The sequence below is a fragment of the Ahaetulla prasina genome, chromosome 1, assembly GCF_028640845.1.
Source record: "Ahaetulla prasina isolate Xishuangbanna chromosome 1, ASM2864084v1, whole genome shotgun sequence".
NCBI classification, from domain to species: domain Eukaryota; kingdom Metazoa; phylum Chordata; class Lepidosauria; order Squamata; family Colubridae; genus Ahaetulla; species Ahaetulla prasina.
Window position 1 is genome coordinate 48,902,729 of NC_080539.1, and position 20,937 is coordinate 48,923,665.

Below are 20,937 nucleotides of genomic sequence, written 5' to 3' on the forward strand. Positions count from 1 at the left end.
AGCGTACAGGAGAAGGAACATTGGCTTACCTGAAGGTTCCTTCTATGTACGCTGCATGAGAGTCCAACCCCTCCCTATTTTACTTATTGTTTTTGTCTGTATACAGGAATCTGGAGGTTATTGTTCCGTTTTTTCCAGTTTCAAATTGAGTACGTCTTCTCCAGTACCGCTTCTTCGTTAATAAACTGGAGCTAAACAGGAAGAGGAGGTGTGTTTAAACAAATTCAACTCAGTCTCAGGCCAATCAGATGAAGTTAACAACCCATTGCTTTGGACTCTCACGCAGTGTACATAGAAGGAACCTTCAGGTAAGCCAATGTTCCTTTTAGAAATTAATCCTAAAATTCTAGGAAAGATCAATAATTAAATTTCATTGGGAATTTCAAACCCATAGAGCATTGTGGGGCCTATGTTAACACATCATGAGAGGTAGAACTGAATGTCAAGAAGACCAAATCCATCCACCCCAAACCCACTGTTAGGTTCTGTTATCAGTTAGAAAACTCAAGGGGTGCAAGGGTCCTTCCCATGACATTTGTATTGAGATAAATCTTAAATAACCTGATTTCCATCCCTAGATTGATACCATGTTTTCCCGAAAATAAGACCCTGTCTTATATTTTTTGAACCCTGAAATAAGAGCTTGGCCTTATTTTCAAGGAGGTCTTATTATTTTGGGGCACGTGGAAAAAGATGGGGCTCTTCTTGCTATTTTACCTGATTTCCAGCTCTGCGTTTAAATATTTTCGGGAAGGGGAGGCTTATTTTGGCGCATGCACTCAAAAGCCCGATTGGGCTTATTATCAAGGGATGTCTTATTTTTGGGGAAACAGGGTAGTTATTGTCACTGTACTTATTATATTTACTTTTGCGTCTTTTCTAAAGTTCTGTTGCTCTCTGTATACTCACCATTCCAGCTTTGTCCTCATAATTCACTCACCCAATTTGGTTCAAGCCAGTTAGGACCAGAATGGATGGCTTTAAGGGAGAGAACTTTCTAAAGCCAAAGGAGTGTAAGGGATGAATAGAATGTAAAGAATAAGACAGCTGTCATACTGTAACTATGCTTGATATTCAGTTAAAGAGGAAGTCTAATTGCTGATAGTTCAATTGCTGATAAGAAGGTGGCGTTGATTGAAAACCTGCTGGATAATGGACAGACATCGCAGGAGGAAGGAGGAGATAGAGGGGACAACTGGGGTTCAAAACAGATTGGTGGAAATCTGTATAATACGGTGTACTTTGGCTTGCTAAGGGTCTCTCTGTTTTATAGGAGATACTATGCAATTCTTGGTCTGGTCTGTTGGCTGTCCAGGTCCAGCAAACCCATTGTCAGATCTACGCTAGATGCATCCTGCTAGGTCTAGGAGAAATCCTGTGATCTCTAAGGTTAAGGAAGCAAGGAGTCTTGTCATGTGGCTGGTCTGGCTTTGTCCTTAACAATAGGTCTGTCCTCTGTGATGAGAAGGAGGCTGCAGCTGAGATAATGGAAAGTTAATTTGCTCAACTGTGCACCATTATCACATGCTCATCCTAATTCCATCTACACAGTTCTTGGTGCCAGGGCTGGAGAGGAGCGGAGGGGCAGGCAATTGCTGGCTGGCTCTCCCCTTCTCTTCGCCATCCCGCCTTCCCCCTCCTCTATGCAGCAGGAAGGGTGTTCTGGATTTGTTGTCTGCCTTTCCTTTTTTAGATGTTAGTTGAGCTGTGAATTCCTTGTTTTTGGCAGGGTGTCAGGTCAGGAGCCTGGAGAAGCACATGGGAGTGCCTGCCGGCTGGATCTACATAGTAGTGCTGGGAGTTGGAGGGTGGGGTCTGGCAGCAGCAAGAACACTGACAACATTAATGACAACAAGACATTAACCCTCCCCAGACAGGTTAAAACTATTGTAGGCTATAGAGTTTAAACAGAAATAGCTATTCTAATCCCAGAAGACAGCATTTTCTCCAGTTTAATACTCCTTAAAAAAATGATTACCATACACACACACACACACACACACACATATATTGCCTCCCAAATAGTTTTTTAAAACAACTTTGTATCAAGATACTAAAGCAGGACAGGACTATGCAAGTGAAATATGCTTGATTCCCAGTGGCTGCAACTCTGTCCTGAAGCTCCAAATCTTTTGATTGGAGCTGCCCGGAGTTGATTAGAAGATGGGTAACTACATAAATGCTTTAAATCAATCAATCAATCAATCAAACAAACAAACAGAACTGGTCATTGCTCAGAATTAGCCCATTATATTTCTTACGTAAGCAGATGGTTATTTTTACTCACTTGAGGACTAGTCAGATACTATTTTTGGGAATATTGTTGTAAGGTAGTTGCAAGTTTGATTTGAAGCTAGAACACTAGGCAATCAAACTTGTATTTTGAGTACAAAGAAAACACTGGTGCAACTGTGCCTCCTGTCTAGCCTTTGCTATATGGAAACATCACTGCCCTTCCAATGGTCCATTTCCATGCAGACAATAGTTTGGCAGTCCCTACTTTTCAAAATTATATATTTAATTAGATTTTGAAAGAAATGCAATTAAATATATAATTTAATCTTGCATTTATATCTGTTTAGAATCAGATTTGGAAGAAGTCATTGAGACCATCAATGAAGGATGTGACATGAACAGAATACCTCCATTTTAATAGGCATGCTGGATATCTTTCTGGTTGGCTCATCCTTTGGCCTCCTTGATCTGGATTTCAGGCTTGAGTAACCATAGTTTTCTATATTGAATGATTCCATAAGTGTGGTGTAGATCTGGGAAAGCCATAGAATTCAGTGTTGGCATCATAAAGGTGGCTTGTTCCAAGTGATTTCTGATTCAGCACATCCAGGTGGTCATATGCTAGATCTCTGTTTATCTGAATATGGAGGGCATTACTTCTACCCATTTATTTTGATCAGATCACTTCCTAATCCAGCTAAGATTAATTACTGCCCAGGATCTCACAGGATGGGATCTGTATGGCAATAGCACCTGGCAATAGAACTTACTTATATGCCTCCATAGTACTTTATAGCACTCTTTGAGCAGTTTACAATGCACTTGCATATTGCCTCCAACAATCTGGGCCCTCATTTTACTGACCTCAGAAAGATGGAAGGCTGAGTCAACCTTGAGCCCTGTCAGGATCGAACTCCAGACTGTGTGCAGAGTTTGCCTGCAATACTGCATTCTAACCACTGGACCACCAGGGCTGTCTAGATTAGAGAGTGTCGAGTTTAGAGAATGTATTTCAAGCGTTGAATAGATCCAGAGAATTTGCAGATTACTCTCGAAGAAATTGCTACCAAGTGGCCTCTCTATCCCACTTAAGAGTTGCTCTGCAAATCCTAGAAGATCTAGTATGTGACTTACTATTCTAAAGCACAATAACAGGGTTCATGTTTTGGACTATGTTGTGTTTTGCTTAAGCATTGGTTTTTGAATAGGCTATAGTTTCCTGAATTCATATATGGTACCAAGCCTTATATCATAGCCAGAATGTCTCAGATCACATGAAATGCTAAGTCAACGTTGCATTATGGTCTCATGGGTTGTGTAACTCAGAGGTCATGCTACCTGAACCTGTCATCTCTGGGAAAGCTGTCTCTTAGAGGTAAAATGTACAGATTAAAAATGTTCATTCTGTAGAGTTACACATTTGTATAGTGCCATGAATATGCATGATTCTATTGTCTATGGAACTTACAGTGGGAATTTATAGTCAGTTCAGTTTATGGCTCTGGTCACAAAAAATTTCTCAATAAATTTATCAATCAATTAAATTAACAGAAATTTACAAACTTAAACATCTAATTAACAGAGAATTAAAGTTACACTGACTTAGACAGATGCAGCCTTCCTTGCTTCTAGACAAAACTTATTCATAGTAAGTGATAAGCTATTTGTAGCAAAATAACTCCTGCTCCAATGAGCTGATAAAATGGATAGCTTTATATTTTTACAAAACAAAAACAAAAACTTTCTCTTAAGTACTTGGAGAGATAACCCTTCAAATTTTTCTCCGGACTGCTGTTCCAGTAAAGCTAGTGGTATCGTACAAGATAGTGAGTATAAACAATCCTCTGTAGTTTGAAATATTGCATGTTTTTGCTTATTAATTAACAAAAGCTAAGTAATCTCAGACATTGAAGATGAATGGCATTTTGTGCATTGAGATGCATTTGCTCATATTACAAAATCTGATTTTATTAGATTTACATGGGGGGGGGAGCAACATTGTTCTTTTAATTTATTTGCATTCAGTTTGTGCTTACATATTGACCAATATGAATTAATGATGTGTAAGCAAATGAATAAACAAAGCAAAATCAAAGCATAAATTTGAAGACTAAACTTTCAGTTCTACAGAAACCAGATTTGTTGTTAATCTTAGGAGTGGGGTAAACAAAATCATTGGAGATACCAAAATAATTATGAAAATCTCAAAGTTTTCTAGGTTTGAAACTGTGAATATCATATAGAAGCTGAGCAAATAACTTGGAACTGAAGTAGAACATATACGAAGCCTAGTATATGGATTTAAAGAATCGGTATCATGTAATCAGGATTGGGTGAATGATTATAGCAGCAGAATACTGGATTATTGTGAAGGGATTTAGGGCAAGATATTGAGAGACCAAAATGAAAAGATTACATCATCTAAGATACCTGCCCCAGGTAAATCTTGAGTGCTGCATCAGGTTCTGGATACCAAAATTTAAGAAGGATTCAGGCAACTTGAAAGGGATTAAGAGAAGTACAACGAATATTCTTAAAAGACCAGAAATATGATTCTTTGACAAGAAATTGAGAGAAATGGGTATATTTAGCCTTGAGAAAAAAAGACTCAGGGGATATTAGGATACTTGCCAAATCTGAAGTGGTGTCATATAGAAAGACACAATCTATGGTATTCCTAGAAGACAGGATATAGAAGCATGGACTTAACTTTTAGGAAGCATGTCCAAGTAAAATGTTAAGAAAAAAATAATTCCCTGGTGAAGGTCCTTGCTGCCATTGGGACTCATTTAGCATAAACTGGGCTTGCCTGAACAGACTGAATACCGTATATACTCGAGTATATCGGCTTATACTCGAGGTTTTTTTTTTCTTTTTCACATTTTGCAGTGAGAGGGCGGGCGGGGAGCCAGCCTTCTCAGCTGAGGGAGGAGGGTTTCAACCGTAGGTGCCTCATTTCCCACCTCGGCTTATACTGAGTCCCCAGTTTACCCCAGTTTTGGGGTAATGGACGGCTGTCGTTTGAAGATCATTTGGCGGCCGTCTCCAGGAGAGCTTTTTACCAGGTTTGCCTGGTTTGCCAGTTGCGCCCCTTTCTTGACCGGGATGCCTTATGCACGGTCACTCATGCTTTAGTCACTTCCCGTCTGGATTATTGTAATGCTCTCTACATGGGGCTACCCCTGAAGTGCACTCGGAGGCTTCGGTTAGTCCAGAATGCAGCTGCGTGGGTGATCGAGGGAGCCACACGCTGCTCCCGGGTAACACCACTCCTGCGCAGTTTGCACTGGCTACCTGTGGTCTTTCGGGTGCGCTTCAAGGTATTGGTTACCACCTTTAAAGCGCTCCATGGCTTAGGGCCCGGGTACTTACGGGACCGCCTGCTGTTACCCTATGCCTCCCACCGACCCGTACGCTCACACAGAGAGGGTCTTCTCAGGGTGCCGTCCACCAAGCAATGTCGGCTGGCGGCCCCCAGGGGAAGGGCCTTCTCTGTAGGAGCACCTACCCTCTGGAATGAACTTCCCCCTGGTTTGCGTCAACTACCTGACCTTCGGACCTTTCGCCGTGAATTGAAAACGTATTTGTTCATCCAAGCGGGACTGGCTTAATTTTTAACTTTTAATTTTTAAATTCTGAAATCTGAATTTTAATAATTTTAAATTGGGGCCACTGAATGATTCTCTTTTCTCTCATTCTGTTGCACAAGACTGCAGTATTCAGGGGTTTATTTATTTATTTATTTATTTATTTATTTATTTTATTTTATTTTATTTTATTTTGTCACAACAATATATATAAGTATTTTGGTGTAAACTCCCAAACCAGATAAAAAAATAGGATTTCTATCAACAGGGGAGGAAGCATGGGGAGCAGAAGGGAAAGGAGGTTCAGAGTTCAAGTGACTCCCAAATCTCCAAACAATGGAAAATGAAAGGATCCTCATAAAGGATTTTTCTTCTTATAGAAGAAGTTGTCAATGTTTGAAGTTCACAAACGATGTGAGGTTTTGCAAGAATACCTCATTCTATTTATCCTCAGCCTACACTTTTATAACTGGATAAATCATTCCACCATGCATGGGTAGTTGGAAATGTACTTATTTAAGTCAGCATTTCTCAACCTTAACCACTTTAAGATGAGTGGATTTCAACTCCCAGGATCCCCTAGTAACGTACTTTAAGGTGGATAGACTTCAGTTCCCAGAATTCCCCAGCCAGGAAGGAATTCTGGGCGTTAAAGTCCACTCATCTTAAAGCATGGTGGTTGGAGAATTCTGGGAGCCAAAGTCCACCCATTTTAAAGATTACTGGCTGGGGCATCCTGGGAGTGGAAGTCCACCCATCTTAAAATTGTCACAGTTGAGAAACATTGATTAAAGTTACCGTATATACTCGAGTATAAGCCGAGTTTTTCAGCACGTTTTTTGTGCTGAAAAACGTCCCCTCGGCTTATACTCGGGTCTATACGGCTTATACTCAAGTTTTTTTTTTTTTAAGCCCCTCGGCTTATACTCGAGTATATACGGCTTATACTCGAGGTTTTTTTTTTTTCTTTTTTTCACATTTTACCGGACGGCCGGGGAAGCCCTGCCGGTGCAGTGAGAGGCGGGCGGGGAGCCGCCAGCCTTCTCAGCTGAGGAGGAGGTTTCCCCAACTGGTAGGTGCCTCATTTCCCACCCTCGGCTTATACTCGAGTCCCCAGTTTACCCCAGTTTTTGGGGTAAAATTGGGGACCTCGGCTTATACTCGGATCGGCTTATATTCGAGTATATACGGTAAGTCTGTTTCTTAAGTCTTTGTTGCTTCCCCAAGAAAGTGTTTGGTAAGCTTCTTAGACTGCTGATGGGACTCAACCATTGTGAAATGTGAAATCCTGGGTTTAGAAAACTTGGAACTCCGTCGCCTTCGACAGGACCTGGTTTTAGCTCATAGAATCATCCGTTGTAATGTCCTTCCTGCCAATGATTACTTCAGTTTCAACTACAATAACACAAGAGCTACCAATAGATTTAAACTTAATGTCAACCGCTCCAGTTTGGATTGTAGAAAATATGATTTCTGTAACACAATTATCTGTGCTTGGAATGCATTACCTGACTCTGTGGTCTCTTCTCATAACCCCAAAAGCTTTAAACAAAATCTATTAAAATCTGTTGACCTCACCCCATTCCTAAGAGGACTTTAAGGGGCGTGCATAAGAGCACAAACGTGCCTACCGTTCCTGTCCTTTTGTTTCTTTCCCTACATATATATATATGTTTATACTTCCTTGTTTCTTCTCATATATATGTTTATATATTATATAATCTTTTTGTGTTATGCTTGTGTATATTGTTTTGACAAAATTAAATAAATAAATAAATAAAAATGTCAAAGAAGAATGAATATCCTTGGTTTAGAATGAGGAGAAGGGAAGACATGATCCACCAGCTGTTTTTGGATACCATTTCAATCTTGTTAAATCCAGAATAGCCAGGGACATGGAATTGCATGGAATTGCATTAATAATAGCTTAATGTCAAAGAATAAGGGTTTAGGATCCTGAGTCTTGGAAAATGGTTCAGTAAAGCTCCTGCCCTTATTTATGAGTGAATTCCTTTGACTGGGATGTTTGTGAGTTGCTTGAATCGCTTTTTCCAGGCTATGTAACTCAAGGGCTAACTGCCGTTTTCCTTGATAACCTAGCACTGATCTCCCTTTGGTAATATTTTGAAATACTTTTCAGGAGTTTCTTTTATGGCTGACTGGGTACTCTGGGTGTTGAACTCTACACTTCTTAAAAGACAGTCAAATTTGAAAAATACTGGTCTATACCAGTAGCCTGGGAGTAGCCAGGGGCAGTGAGAATTGAATCCAACCACGTGTGGAGTAGTTTGGTGATTTTGAGAGCTTATTGACCTCTACATGTTATCTTTTACTTTTAGATGTGGATACTGTACTGCCAGATAGTCAGAAGGGTATTGAACTTCGGGCAATGTACTCCATTTGAGCTTGGCTCTTCCTACTTGCGCTTTTTTTGCAGGACTCACTGAAGCCAGCATTCACTGTCACCAACCTCCCAGGGACGACGTCCACCATCCAGACAGCACCCACAACGTCCACATCCATGCAGGTCAGCAGTGGGCCCTCGTTTCCCATTACTAACTACTTAGCACCAGTCTCTGCCAATGTCAGCCCCAGTACAGTCACCAGTGCCAACGGAACAGTGCTGAAAACCACTGGAACCAGCGCAGTGGCCTCTGGAGGACTCATGCAGATACCTACCGGCTTTACCCTCATGTCAGGTCAGTTTCTCTTTTGCCAGTTGAAGCATTTTTGCGATAGCTGCTGATTCTTCTGCAATTCCACTGAGCCCGCTAGACCTTCGCCCTTCTTTGACTGGTTGGCTGGAATGGAAATGCCAAAACTGCATTCTCTTGAATACGATTGTTTCATAAAGGAGTATGGCTGAGGCCAGAATAATAGCTGGTCAAGGGACAGGTTCTACCAGGAGAACAGGAAGTTTTAGGGAAATGGTAGTGTTGCTGTCTCTGCTTCCAGCCTCCTCATTCCTTTGAGGAAATGGAAAGTCCCACTTCGACATCTGATTGTGAGAATTGTAGGGTTTGGAACTGGGACATGGAGCTTGGTCAGCGCCTTCCCTCCTCTTCCTCCCATGAAAGATGTATGGCAGCCTCCCTCAACTGGATATTCCATCTTCCAGAATTCCACCCGGAATTCTGGCATTCATAGTCGCAACCCAACTGAAGGCACAAGGTTGGAGAAGGCTGCATATGATAATAATCTGGGAGGAAAGAGATTAACAAGAATCCAAGATGGAATGAAGGAGATTTTAAAAACATCTGGCCCTGATAAAAAGCCTTTTTTTCTCCCTCCTTCCAGCAGGTGCTCCACTCCCTCCCGGGACCCCTACCATTCCTCTCACTCAGTTACAGCCGCACTCGCTGGCCCTCTCCAACCAGCAGGGCCAGGCTGTACCTGGACAGCTACAGCAGGCACAACAGACAGTCTTCCGATTTCCATCTACAGCCGGAGGGCAGATTGTGTCTCTGACAGGTCAGCTGCACTCACATTGCTGCTTGCACACGGAAGGTTGGTGGGAATGCACGTTTTCAGGGCAGCTGGTTGACCTGTCTGGGTTGAGTTGTCTTGTGTTTTTTGGGCGGCCCTCCTAAGAACAATGATAGAAAGTTGGGAAAAGTTAGCTGCTAGGTTCAAATGGAGGTGTGCTGAGACAGGAGTGGAAGGTGCAAAAGCTGTTGCTTTGTCAGCTGAATGTGAGTGATAATATATTTTAGGAGGAATAAAGACAAATATGACTAATAACTGGTAATATATTTCCCAAAATAGAAGGCAATTCTTTCAGATGTCTGAAAGGTAGTCCTAAGAACTTGTCATCTAGCTGAGACTGATCCTTCTACATCTGCAGTTTCAGGACAATGCCTGCCATCTTCATTTTTTAAATATCTAATTATTTTCTTTCCTCTCTTGTTTGTCCAATACTGCTTTTTAAAATGATTGTCTATTTTATTGTCCAGTTAACAGACATCCACCTGCTCTTTTTTTTTTCTATTAAATCTTATTACTTGTTCTTGAAAAATTCAAAACCCTGTTCTTATTTGGTGGTTTCTAGTCTTGAAGTACTACTTAAATTTGTACGGGGCCCTCATGCGACCCCCTCCATGCCCCGTTTTGGGCCTGGAAAGCCTCCTGCACCAACCTGCACACACACCTCGTGCATGCGTGAATGCGTCCCTGCATGCCCCGTCCCCCATGCATGTGGGGCAGAGACCCGAAGAGGAGGCGCAAGTGCATGTGCAATGGAGTTGGGCTGGGGCAATGGCTGGCGTGCCCACGAAAAGGGCTCTGCATGTTACCTGTGGCATGCATGCTATAGGATCGCCATTATGGTTCTAGGATGTTAGCCTGTTGTGACAGTAACTATATTTAGGAGCATAATTCCTTTAAAATTTAAAGTGCCTGCTCTTGTGGTAGTACAAATTCTGTGGGGTACCTTTTTGCTTTGGGGAGTGATGTTTCTTGGGCAGTGCAGGAAGACAAAGCAATATTTATTACCTATTTATTTTGTATGGCTGGACTGGCCTGATTTTAAATTCTAAATTTTAAATTTTAATTGAATTTTGATGGGTTTTAAATTTCTGTACTTTTATGGGGTGTAATGTTATTTTAAATTTTCTGGCAAATTTGAATCAGATTTTTAAGGGTTGTTTTAATTATTGTGTATGTTTCTGTTTGTATTTTATTTGCCTGTTCACCGCCCTGAGTCCTTTGGGAGAAGGGCGGTATACAAATTAAAACATTATTATTATTATTATTATTATTATTATTATTATTATTATTATTATTATTATTATTATTATTATTATTATTATTATTATTATTATATTGGTTGTGACAGAAATTTCCATTTCTCCAGAGTTGTGACTGGTGAAGTTAAATAAAGTAAATGCTTATTAGGAGGGAACAGAAGGAGAGAAAGGGAGAGAGAGACCACTCGCTTACAAGTGATGTGGAAAGTAACTACTCAATGGAAAACTGTCAGTATATGAAACTTGGGAAAGGAAGAGATTTGGGAGAGAGGTAGCAGGAAGGCCTTTGCAACCATATTTGCACAATCAATAGCATAAACTTTTGATTAATGTTTCTAGCTGGTGTTTTCTAGCTCTCATAAAGGACTTGGCGTTCTTAAAACTTGAAATCATATGTTGGAAGTCTGTCAGAACTTCACCTTTCATTCAAAGGCAAAGTGTTGGATGGTAGCAAAGAAGTTGGGGAAGACTTAAAGTGCTTAAGGTAGTCCTTGACTTACGACCACAATTGAGCCCAAAATTGCTGCTGTTGTGATATATTTGTTAAGTGAAGTTTGCCCCATTTTATGACCTCCCTTGCCCTAATTGTTGAGGGAATCACTGCAGTTGATAAAGTTGCACAGTAGCACAGTTGTTAAGTGAATCTGGCTTTCCCATTGACTTTGCTTGTGAAAAGGTTGCAAAAGGTGATATAGCAACGGCATAAATATGAATCAGTTGCCAAGCATCTGAATTTTGATCACATGATCATGGCGCTGCTACAAAGGTCATAAGTGTGAAAAACGGTCAAAAGTCACTTTTTCCAGTACAGCTGTAACTTTGAATAGTCACCAAATGAACTGTTGTAAGTTGAGGACTATCTGTAACATGATAAATGGTATACTGGCATAGGTATTTATTGTGATTCCCTGTTCTGAAATTTGAGAGAAACTTGTAGCCCCTCTGGCAGTCTTTAGAATAGAATAGAATAGAATAGAATTTTTTATTGGCCAAGTGTGATTGGACACACAAGGAATTTGTCTTGGTGCATATGCTCTCAGTGTACATAAAAGAAAAGATACGTTCATCAAGGTACAACATTTACAACACAATTGATGATCAATATATCAATATAAATCATAAGGATTGCCAGCAACAAGTTATAGTCATACAGTCATAAGTGGAAAGAGATTGGTGATGGGAACTATGAAACGATTAATAGTAGTGCAGATTCAGTAAATAGTCTGACAGTGTTGAGGGAATTATTTGTTTAGCAGAGTGATGGCCTTTGGGAAAAAACTGTTCTTGTGTCTAGTTGTTCTGGTGTGCAGTGCTCTATAGTGTTGTTTTGAGGGTAGGAGTTGAAACAGTTTATGTCCAGGATGCGAGGGATCTGCAAATATTTTCACGGCCCTCTTCTTGATTCGTGCAGTATACAGGTCCTCAATGGAAGGCAAGTTGGTAGCAATTATTTTTTCTGCAGTTCTAATTATCCTCTGAAGTCTGTGTTTTTCTTGTTGGGTTGCATGAGAAGGAAGCTAGGCCTTTTTCAGACCCTGCCCTCCAAATCCTGCCTTACACGATCACTTCGTTGGACTCAGGACCAATTACCAGTTTTGAATTTCTGTGCATTATTAACATGTTCGGGCAAAATACATGTTGCCTTCTCCTACCCATGAGTAATGGATAATCAATCCACGCTTTGTTTACTTGATTGCATTTTGAACATAAGATTGCAGTTTACACAGTATGGAAATGTCATCCCAAGACATTCCTTCCCTCCCAGCAGGTCTCCCTGCAGACAGTTATATCAAAATTAACTTGTGCTCTGCATGTGATTTGGTAATATTAAAATATTATTAAGATAGGAAGGATGTTCCATTTCCTTTTTGGAATGGAATGGGAGTAGTATAGAATATGGCTATTATCTGAGTGTCATTGTCATTAAATTGGCTAGTGAGCACAAATGAATTATTAGATTTGCTGCAAAACGTACTTCTGAACTGCAAAGCATGTTTTTAGGATTGAAGTTAATTAGCTACTTACGATAGATACCTGGCATTTGGATTAAATGACCCAAATCAATATATTTGTCTCTCCTTCTGTCTATGTTAGTGTTTTAGGGGAGAGTTTTGCCATGGGAACTCCTGTGATTGTAGCATGACCTGGCTAAGGCAGATATCATATGGCAAGTTCAGAAAAGGTCTTGCTATCTTGGCTGGTGTTTCAGAACCCCAGACAACCTCCATCACTCTACAAAAACCTTGTGATGAGAATTAGAAGGATGTGATCAAGATGGGAATAATTGACTGAAATGAAGTAAATGAACAGGGTTCACACAATGAGCTTTGTTTAGCTTATTGAACAACCACTGTATGTTGCCAAGTCCTTAATTTCCAAACCATAGTGGCTCATTTCATACAAGATATAAAGTCATAATGAATCCAATAATGCTATAGTTTAAAAACTAAATGATGCAAGATTTAGAGACTAGTGTAAGCTATTGCTGGCCCCAGCCTTGCCATCTTTTGTTCAAAAGATGGCAAGCTAATATAGAATGAAAGGAAATGTTAAGAAAAAGAACATTTGCTATTTCAATAGTTAAGGGTTAATTAATTGACCCAATTTATTTAATCAATAAAACATTAAAACCAAATAATTTAAAATTAAATTTTTAAAAACGTAAAACAACATTATAAAATTTCAAATGAGGGAGAGTTCCTAAGTGGAGAGAACAGAAGCTGTTAAAACAGGTGTGTGAGTGGGGGGGAATTTTCATGGGGCCAACGAGTCCAGTGGCTGGTTAGGCTCCTGTGCCCCCATGCAAAGCTACATACCCGCGTTTTGACCCCATTGCAGAAGGCCAAAAAATTGGGGGCTTTCCTCACCTTGTGAGGGCAAGATGTTCCAAAATTTTGTGGTGGTTTTGCAGAAAACTGGCACTTCTGGATTTATTTTTTTTAACAAAACTCTTACTTAATGACTACTACAAAAAAGCCCCATAAAATTTAGTCAAAATTTGGTCACATGACCGAACTGTTTTACAGCCATTATGATATACAATCATATTGGACAGACTCCATTATAGTTGTATGTCGAGGGCTACATGTACTAATATCATATAACTTTAAGCACATAAAGCATAAAATAATTTAAAGAAATAAACCAGATATTACAGGAAATACCTTAAAAGTAGCCATATCAGCAGGAACATTAACTATGTACTTCAGCTTTATTCCGAATATAGCAGAAAAACCGATCAAACTCTTTTGCTCTATCAAAATATCAGAACTAAAATGAAAAGCATTGTCTGCCAGGCCTGACATGCAACAGGGGAAAAGGCATTTACCAAGGCCACTGGAATATTCATTTGAGTACTTGGCAGGTTAAAAATGTTCTGTATGTAAGGAATGGGGAGTCCCAAAGGCCTAACTCATGCCCCAGCTGGCCTATCCTGCCTTCTGAATCTTGTGAGACCACTGCCCCCAAATCACAAGCCATCTTTCTACTATTGCTGATTGCTGTTCTTCCTGCATTCATTAATTGTCCTTCCCCTATTTGTTACTCTAGTCTAGTGTGTGCAAATAAAATTGTGCACTGATATTTTTAGCTACAGGGAGAACCTGCAATCTGTTGTCTCTAGAGAAAGGGAGCCCATTGCCACTAAGTGGAACATAGAGCTGGACAAGTGACTACGGAGTTCAGTACTTAATTGTTTGATTTTTAGCCCACCACATCTCTGGTTTATTCAACTGCATAATTAACACAAGAAATAGTAATTAAAAGTATGGCTCAGTGGCTAAGACGCTGAGCTTGTTGATCGAAAGGTTGGCAGTTCAGAGGTTCACATCCCTAGTGCCACGTAACAGGATGAGCTCCTGTTACTTGACCCAGCTTTTGCCAACCTAGCAGTTCGAAAGCACGTAAAAAATGCAAGTAGAAAAACAGGGACCACTTTTGGTGGGAAGGTAATAGCGTTCCGTGCGCCTTTGCCAGCCACAACCATGGAGACATCTTTGGACAGGGCTGGCTCTTCGGCTTTGAAACGGAGATGAGCACCGCCCCCTAGAGTCGGGAACAAGTAGCACATATATGTGAGGGGAACCTTTACCTTATTTATTTATTCAATTTCTATAGCTCAGTCTAGTAGTGACTGGGCAACTTACAATTATAAAACTGTAAAACAATTTAAAACAATAAAAACAATCCAAAGAATAAATACATTACAGCAGCCAAAAGAGTTAAATAACTATTTTGGTTAATCCACAACCAATTAACTGTAAAGGAATGGGTCCATAACACATTATATATAATACAGGCAAGTTTTTAAAGCCTTTTTAAAGCATTAAGAAAGACCAAGAGGTTTGGGGCCATTCTAATCTCGAAGGGGAGGATGTTCCACAAAGCAGGGGCTACAGCACAGAATGGGGGAAAGTTAAAAATAAACTTGATACTAAAATTAATTAAGAAAACACTTGATGAAAGAGATGTGTATTTACAGATTTTCTAAGTGAAGATAGGAGTTGAAAGCAGGCAATACTTGTTTGAGTACTCTCCATAGCCTGGGAGCATCCCAAGAGAGGTCTTCTTCTGAAGATTGTTAATGTTCCTATGACACAATTTGTAGCATCCACAGCCCCTGCAATCAGCAATGAAGGATGCCACCTATGAAAAGCCACAGATGATCCATCTGTAATCTAATCCAGCTAAGTGTGGGACCTAGACAGATACAGCTAAATGTATCCTACAGATAAGTAGTAAGCACTTTATGATATGATTTGTTTCATGAATGACAATACTTTACTATAGGAAGATTTCATTCAGGTAAAGCAAACACCTTCCCCCATCCCATTGGAGTTGATTCCTGGAGTTTTCTTGTCAATAATATGGAAGTCGTTTCCCACTGCTCTTTCTGGATTTTATTTTTTATTTCTGAATCTTATAGATATCTGGGTATTTCATGGCAGCCCAAGTACTGACAGATCTCATCCTGTTTAGCTCTTTCAAGATCAGCCAAGGTTGGCCAAGTGCTGCCACCTTGTGTGATTTTTCTTGTAATTATTACCAGAATTTGTTTTGCTACAATTTTCATTTTTTGAGAGTCCCTTTGGAAAAAATAGAGCAGTGCAATGATGCTTGGGTTGCTATGTAACTAGAATTTTTGGATGACCTATTTCCTGTTCAATTAGTGCTGCTGCAGGATGTTGGGTCAGTTTAGTTCTGCCACAAGCTGAGATTGAAGTCCTGATAGAAGACATAAACATTTCTCCTGATACCCAGATTTAAGAATTTAGAAAAGAAGACGGCTCAGTTACATTAGCCTACCCTGAGGGGCTGTAATATTACTTCTATGGTAGTTTAAATTAGGAAAAGAAAACTACTGAGTCAGTGGTATCTTCAAAGTAGCATAATGAATCAGATTGGGAGGTCTAGAGAAAGCCCCAGGGAAGAACCGGTGGGTGGGTGGAGCTAGATAGAATAATGGTGTGTGGAATTCAGTGCCTAGGAATGCATTTTATGTAGGTCATTGGAACAAACTCACTCTTAAGAAATTTGTCTGTCTCTCAATGGTGGTGTAAATTTGGATTAGCCTGGCAACAATTTAAGCAACACCCTGTTAGATTAGATCACTCTCACTTTGTTCTGGTATAATTTTTTTTTTGATATTAAATGGATATTCATACCTGATTAACCCCTTAGATTGAGCAAACCTTTATATATAGGTAGGACAGAATGAGAACATCATTTTACGACAAACATGGCAATTTAATGCCCTAAGACCAAATTCAGGGCCAGAGGCATCCCCAGGAGAGGTGAAGAAGTCAAGATGGTGGCTATATGATTGAAAAGGTAAAAAGAAGGAGATGCTTTAATAGCAATAGCAGTTAGACTTATATACCACTTCACAGTGCTTTACAGCCCTCTCTAAGCAGTTTACAGAATCAGCATATTGCCCCCAAAAATCTGGATCCTCATTTTACTGACGTTGGAAGGATGGAAGGCTGAGTCAACCTTGAGCCTGGTGAGATTCAATCTGCCAAACTGCTGATCAGCTGAAGTAGCCTGCAGTACTGCACTCTAACCACTGCGTCATTGCAGTTTCAGTTGTTATCCTAACTTTTAGATGTTCTAACTTCTGGAGCATCTTTTGTTTGTATTGTCCTTCACAGTTGCTAAAGTGGGTGACACATTTTGAACTACACCTATAGGGTAACCCTTCAGCCTTAATGTAGTTTTATTTTTAAAGGACAATCCAGAAGAAAAAGGGAAAACTCTGACCTTTGAACTTTCTGTCATCATACCACTTTCTGTATCTGGTTACTAAAGTTCATTTCTCTTCTCTCTCCTGTTCTGTATGCTTGATTCCAAGGAGTTCTACAAAAGCTATTGTCACAAAATTATTGGCTGAGGAACTCTGGGAGTTGAAGTCCACAAGTCTTAAAGGGACCAAGGTTGGAGACCCCTGATTTAAAGGGTCTCAGAAAATAAAATATTTTTATCTGTTTCTTGTAAAGAAAATAAATTTGGTGTTGTTTTGGTCTCTTGGGAAGATAATTCACCAAGACAAATTCCTTGTGTGTCCAATCATACTTGGCCAATAAAAAATTCTATTCTATTCTATTCTATTCTATTCTATTCTATTCTATTCTATTCTATTCTATTCTATTCTATTCTATTCTATTCTATTCTATTCTATTCTGGGGTAAGAACAGAATAAAGCATCAAAAACTGTTGTGCTTTATAACCCTAAATCTAAGTTAAGAAAACAAAGTTGCTGAACTCACATAGTATTTTATGCTTAAGGAAATAAATCATATTAATGTTTATGATGATCTGTTTACACAAGTTGCTAAGACAATGGCTAGGTTCCCACAATTCATCAAAAGCAATTCAGTCCTTTTTTAGCCTAGCTTTCTGTATGATGTCAACCAAACAACAGAGAAATTTAGAGCAGTTTGGAGAATTATCTTTCTTTTTGTCCTCCTCTTGACATAGAAGAGGCCCCTTTAGGGCCACTAAAGCAATCTTTGGCATAACTTCTAAATATAAATGTGGTTGAAATGAATCCAAGTTATTGGGGACGACCACCGAGAAGCCACTTGCTTAAGTAAAGTTGTGACCGTTTGACATAGTTGTGAGGATTGAAAAATATATACTTTATGAATAGCTGTATTGTAACCTATTTCAGGTTGCAGCAAAAACTGTAAGATGCAGCAAAAACGCCCAAGGTGGGAGTTGCACATTGTGCTTAACTGTCACATACATGGTTTCAGGTTTGGGTATTATATAAACCCAGCCATTATTCAATAAATCATGGTTAATATAATCATGCTCATTGCTGTGTGTGAGCCTACTCAAACTGACCTTTGGCACCTGCCAAATTATTTCATTTAGTGTTTTCATTACTTTCATGCACTGGAATTAAGCAGACTGCAAATCAGCATTGACTCCTGGCAGCTGCCTTCACAAATCTCTTCAGTTTTCTTGGCAAGGTTTTTTAGAAGTGATTTGTCATTGCCTCTTTCCTAGGCTTAGAGAGGGGGACTGACCCAAAGTCCCCCAGATGGCTTTCTGTCCAAGGAGGAACTGAAACTCACAGTCCCCCACTCTCTAGCCCACTGCTTTAACCGCTACACCATATTGATTGTCCTGATAGCCCAGTAGAAAACAAACTGGTACTTTATAGATTTTGGATTATTGCTCTCCATAAGCCCTTGTCAGTGTAGCCAGTGGTTATGGAATATGGGATATGTGGTTAAATACTCTGAAGAATTCTCAAATTGTCTGTTGCTGGTATTAGCTTCTGTTCATGGAAGATCAATTCATGGTGGTAGCAATGAAATAAAATTGTACAAAACTCTAGAAGGTTTTGCTGGAAAATGCAAGGTGTATCTTTTTACTAATGGTTGTCATATGAAGTGAGCATCTACTAAATTTGTTCTGTATAAGGTTTTCTTCTCCCCAAGATATTTTCTTAATTTTCAAATCTAGTTTCTGTTCTGGGATATCCTGGTAGTTTCTATCATGCTAGCAAATCAGCTGATCCTACTTAGTTTATCCAAATCATATCCAAAGTTAACCAGGTGCTGCTGCCAGGTTGGGACACTATTTTTGCACAAGATGCCAGAAATTTGATTTAACCTTGTGTGATTTGCTGATATTGTGCACTGTAGGAGGCATCTAGTTTACAGCCCTATTTGTATTTGTCAGATCCTTTTTCTTAAAGGGAAGACAGAGTAAGAGAGCAAAAGAGACCCCACCTTTCTGGGAACATGGTATATTTGTCTTTAAAGCTGTTTTATATTTTGATAATAGTAGATAATGGAAAGGCTACAGTGGATGGCAGACTTGGACTAAAATTGGTAAATATGTAAAGAGAAGGGAAATGATGTAGCCAGGAAATGTAGACACTTTAACCTGGAAATTTAGATCTGCATGTCCTGTCCACTGTGCTTGCTGGGAAAGAGTAGAAACTCATGGTGGCAACAGCTAACCAAATGCTTTACTAGGAGACTCCTTCCTCTTGACATTATATTTACTTCTCTGTACATTATTTTGGATGCTGGTAGACAGAAAAATCTCTTCGAGTAGGCTGAGGGGATATAAATATTATTTTAGCTATATTTGTGCTTTAAATGGATTAGAAAAAGATGAGAAAGCATGTTGATGCAAAAAAAGAGGGTCTGCTACCATATTTCGACTTAGTCCTTGTGTAATACTGCTTCCTCACACAAAATATAATTAATATAGTAATATTTATAATTAGCATATAAATAAATTCACTCTCTCTACAGGTAAAATATACCTAGAGACAAACACAAAGTTACATACATGTACATTATAGAATTAATGATACAAATAAATTTATGGAAAGAATTATTCATTGCAGCCCAATGGATCCTTACTGTTCATGGGTACTACAGCTTTGCAATTCTGAATCGCTCAGGTGCAAGAGATGGTAGCTTTCTTTATAAATACTTTTTTGGTGGCTTTTCCCAAAATGTGGTTGAATCTTTTCGGAACAGTTCTTACGTTACCTGGTGCTTGCTAGAAGTCTCCTGACTAAAATATTCACCCAGGAAAGTCATAGTCATATTTGCTGGGACCTGAAAGTTATAGTTAATGGTAGTTATATCTCCAGTATTTCTAAAAGATATCAGATTGGGGAAATGTAATTTCTCAATATTTAGAAACTGCCCATCTCCTTCACAGACCCCCCTTTCTTTGGGGAAGTTTTTTGATTATTAAATTTATTTCCCATCTGTTGTTCAGGAGCTTAAGGAAGTATTAATAGTGTTCCCTCTTCCCATTTTGCCCTATGACAACAACCCAATGAGGTAGGTCTGGCTAAATAAGAGTGTCTAGAAGTTCATCCAGTGAACTTCCATGCTGAAGGCTGCCAATCCAAGTTCTTAAGCACTATATCACATTGCTGTGTATCTTAAGTTTTAAAAAGTCTATGAGGGAGATGGGCAGTTTCTAAATGTGATTCATAAACAACCAACTACCAAACAAATTGCTTTCATTGTATCTAATTGTTTGTATGAGATTAGTGTTAAAAAACTGCTTTTTCTTGTTTGTGAGAATTTTGAGATTAGTTTTTGATATATCCATATTTCTTGGAAGTCTTACGTTGCGGACTTAATAGATATGGCATGATCCTAAATAACAAAAGGCATCACTTTTTGTACAGTGCTTTATTTCAAATATAGAAATTTCTACAGCTCATCCTATTTACATTGTCTGACTTAATTCCTCCCTCATTGGCTTCTAACTTCTGATAGTGCTGTGGTTGAAAGCAATATCATTTGAACAATTTCTTAAAAATAACTTGGAAAAAACTGCTGTAACCAAGTGGAGGGATAGCATGTTGCTGTAATTGTTTTGAAAAAGCATCTAACATATCTTGTCAACTCCAGTCAAAGGGTTCAAGCAACAGCAGATGCTAAGAAAAGCTTGTCTTGCTTCCCAGGTGGCGCAGTGGCTCAACAGGTTCCTGTGCAAGCCATCCAGGTGCATCAGGCCCCCCAACAAACGTCTCCTACAAGCGACAACAGCACTGACATCACACAGACCTCTTCCAGTGGGACAGGTAGGCAACCAATCACCCCTAACTCGCATTCTGCAGCAGTCAGGAGCCCTTCAGGGGTGTCCACCGGAACTCAACATCAAGCAGTTCAATGCAGGTAGTTCTATGATGGCAACTGGGACTTGAATTTCCATCACTAAGCAATACAGTTCCAGAGAGTGATGTGACATGACAACATCACTTAGTGACAGCAATCCTGGTTGCTATTGTAACCACAGGACTTTGTGGCTCGTTAAACCAAGGAACTCACATGACTGCATTACTTAGTGACGCTGCACTCGTAAACTCAGGATCATGTGGG

The 20,937-nt window shown here is 39.6% G+C and overlaps 1 protein-coding gene across 3 annotated transcripts in view; it reads left to right on the forward strand.

Moving 5' to 3' along the window:
- SRF (serum response factor) overlaps nucleotides 1-20,937 on the forward strand; it is a 90,996-nt gene that overhangs the window by 60,394 nt on the left and 9,665 nt on the right. Inside the window, exons 3-5 of one of the 3 annotated variants that reach the window (XM_058165167.1) lie at nucleotides 8,260-8,521; nucleotides 9,120-9,293; nucleotides 20,520-20,639. In XM_058165167.1, the coding sequence (XP_058021150.1) occupies nucleotides 8,260-8,521; nucleotides 9,120-9,293; nucleotides 20,520-20,639 (556 nt within the window). The remainder of the gene's footprint in view (nucleotides 1-8,259; nucleotides 8,522-9,119; nucleotides 9,294-20,519; nucleotides 20,640-20,937) is intronic. The other 2 variants (XM_058165168.1, XM_058165169.1) reach the window with 2 other exon arrangements.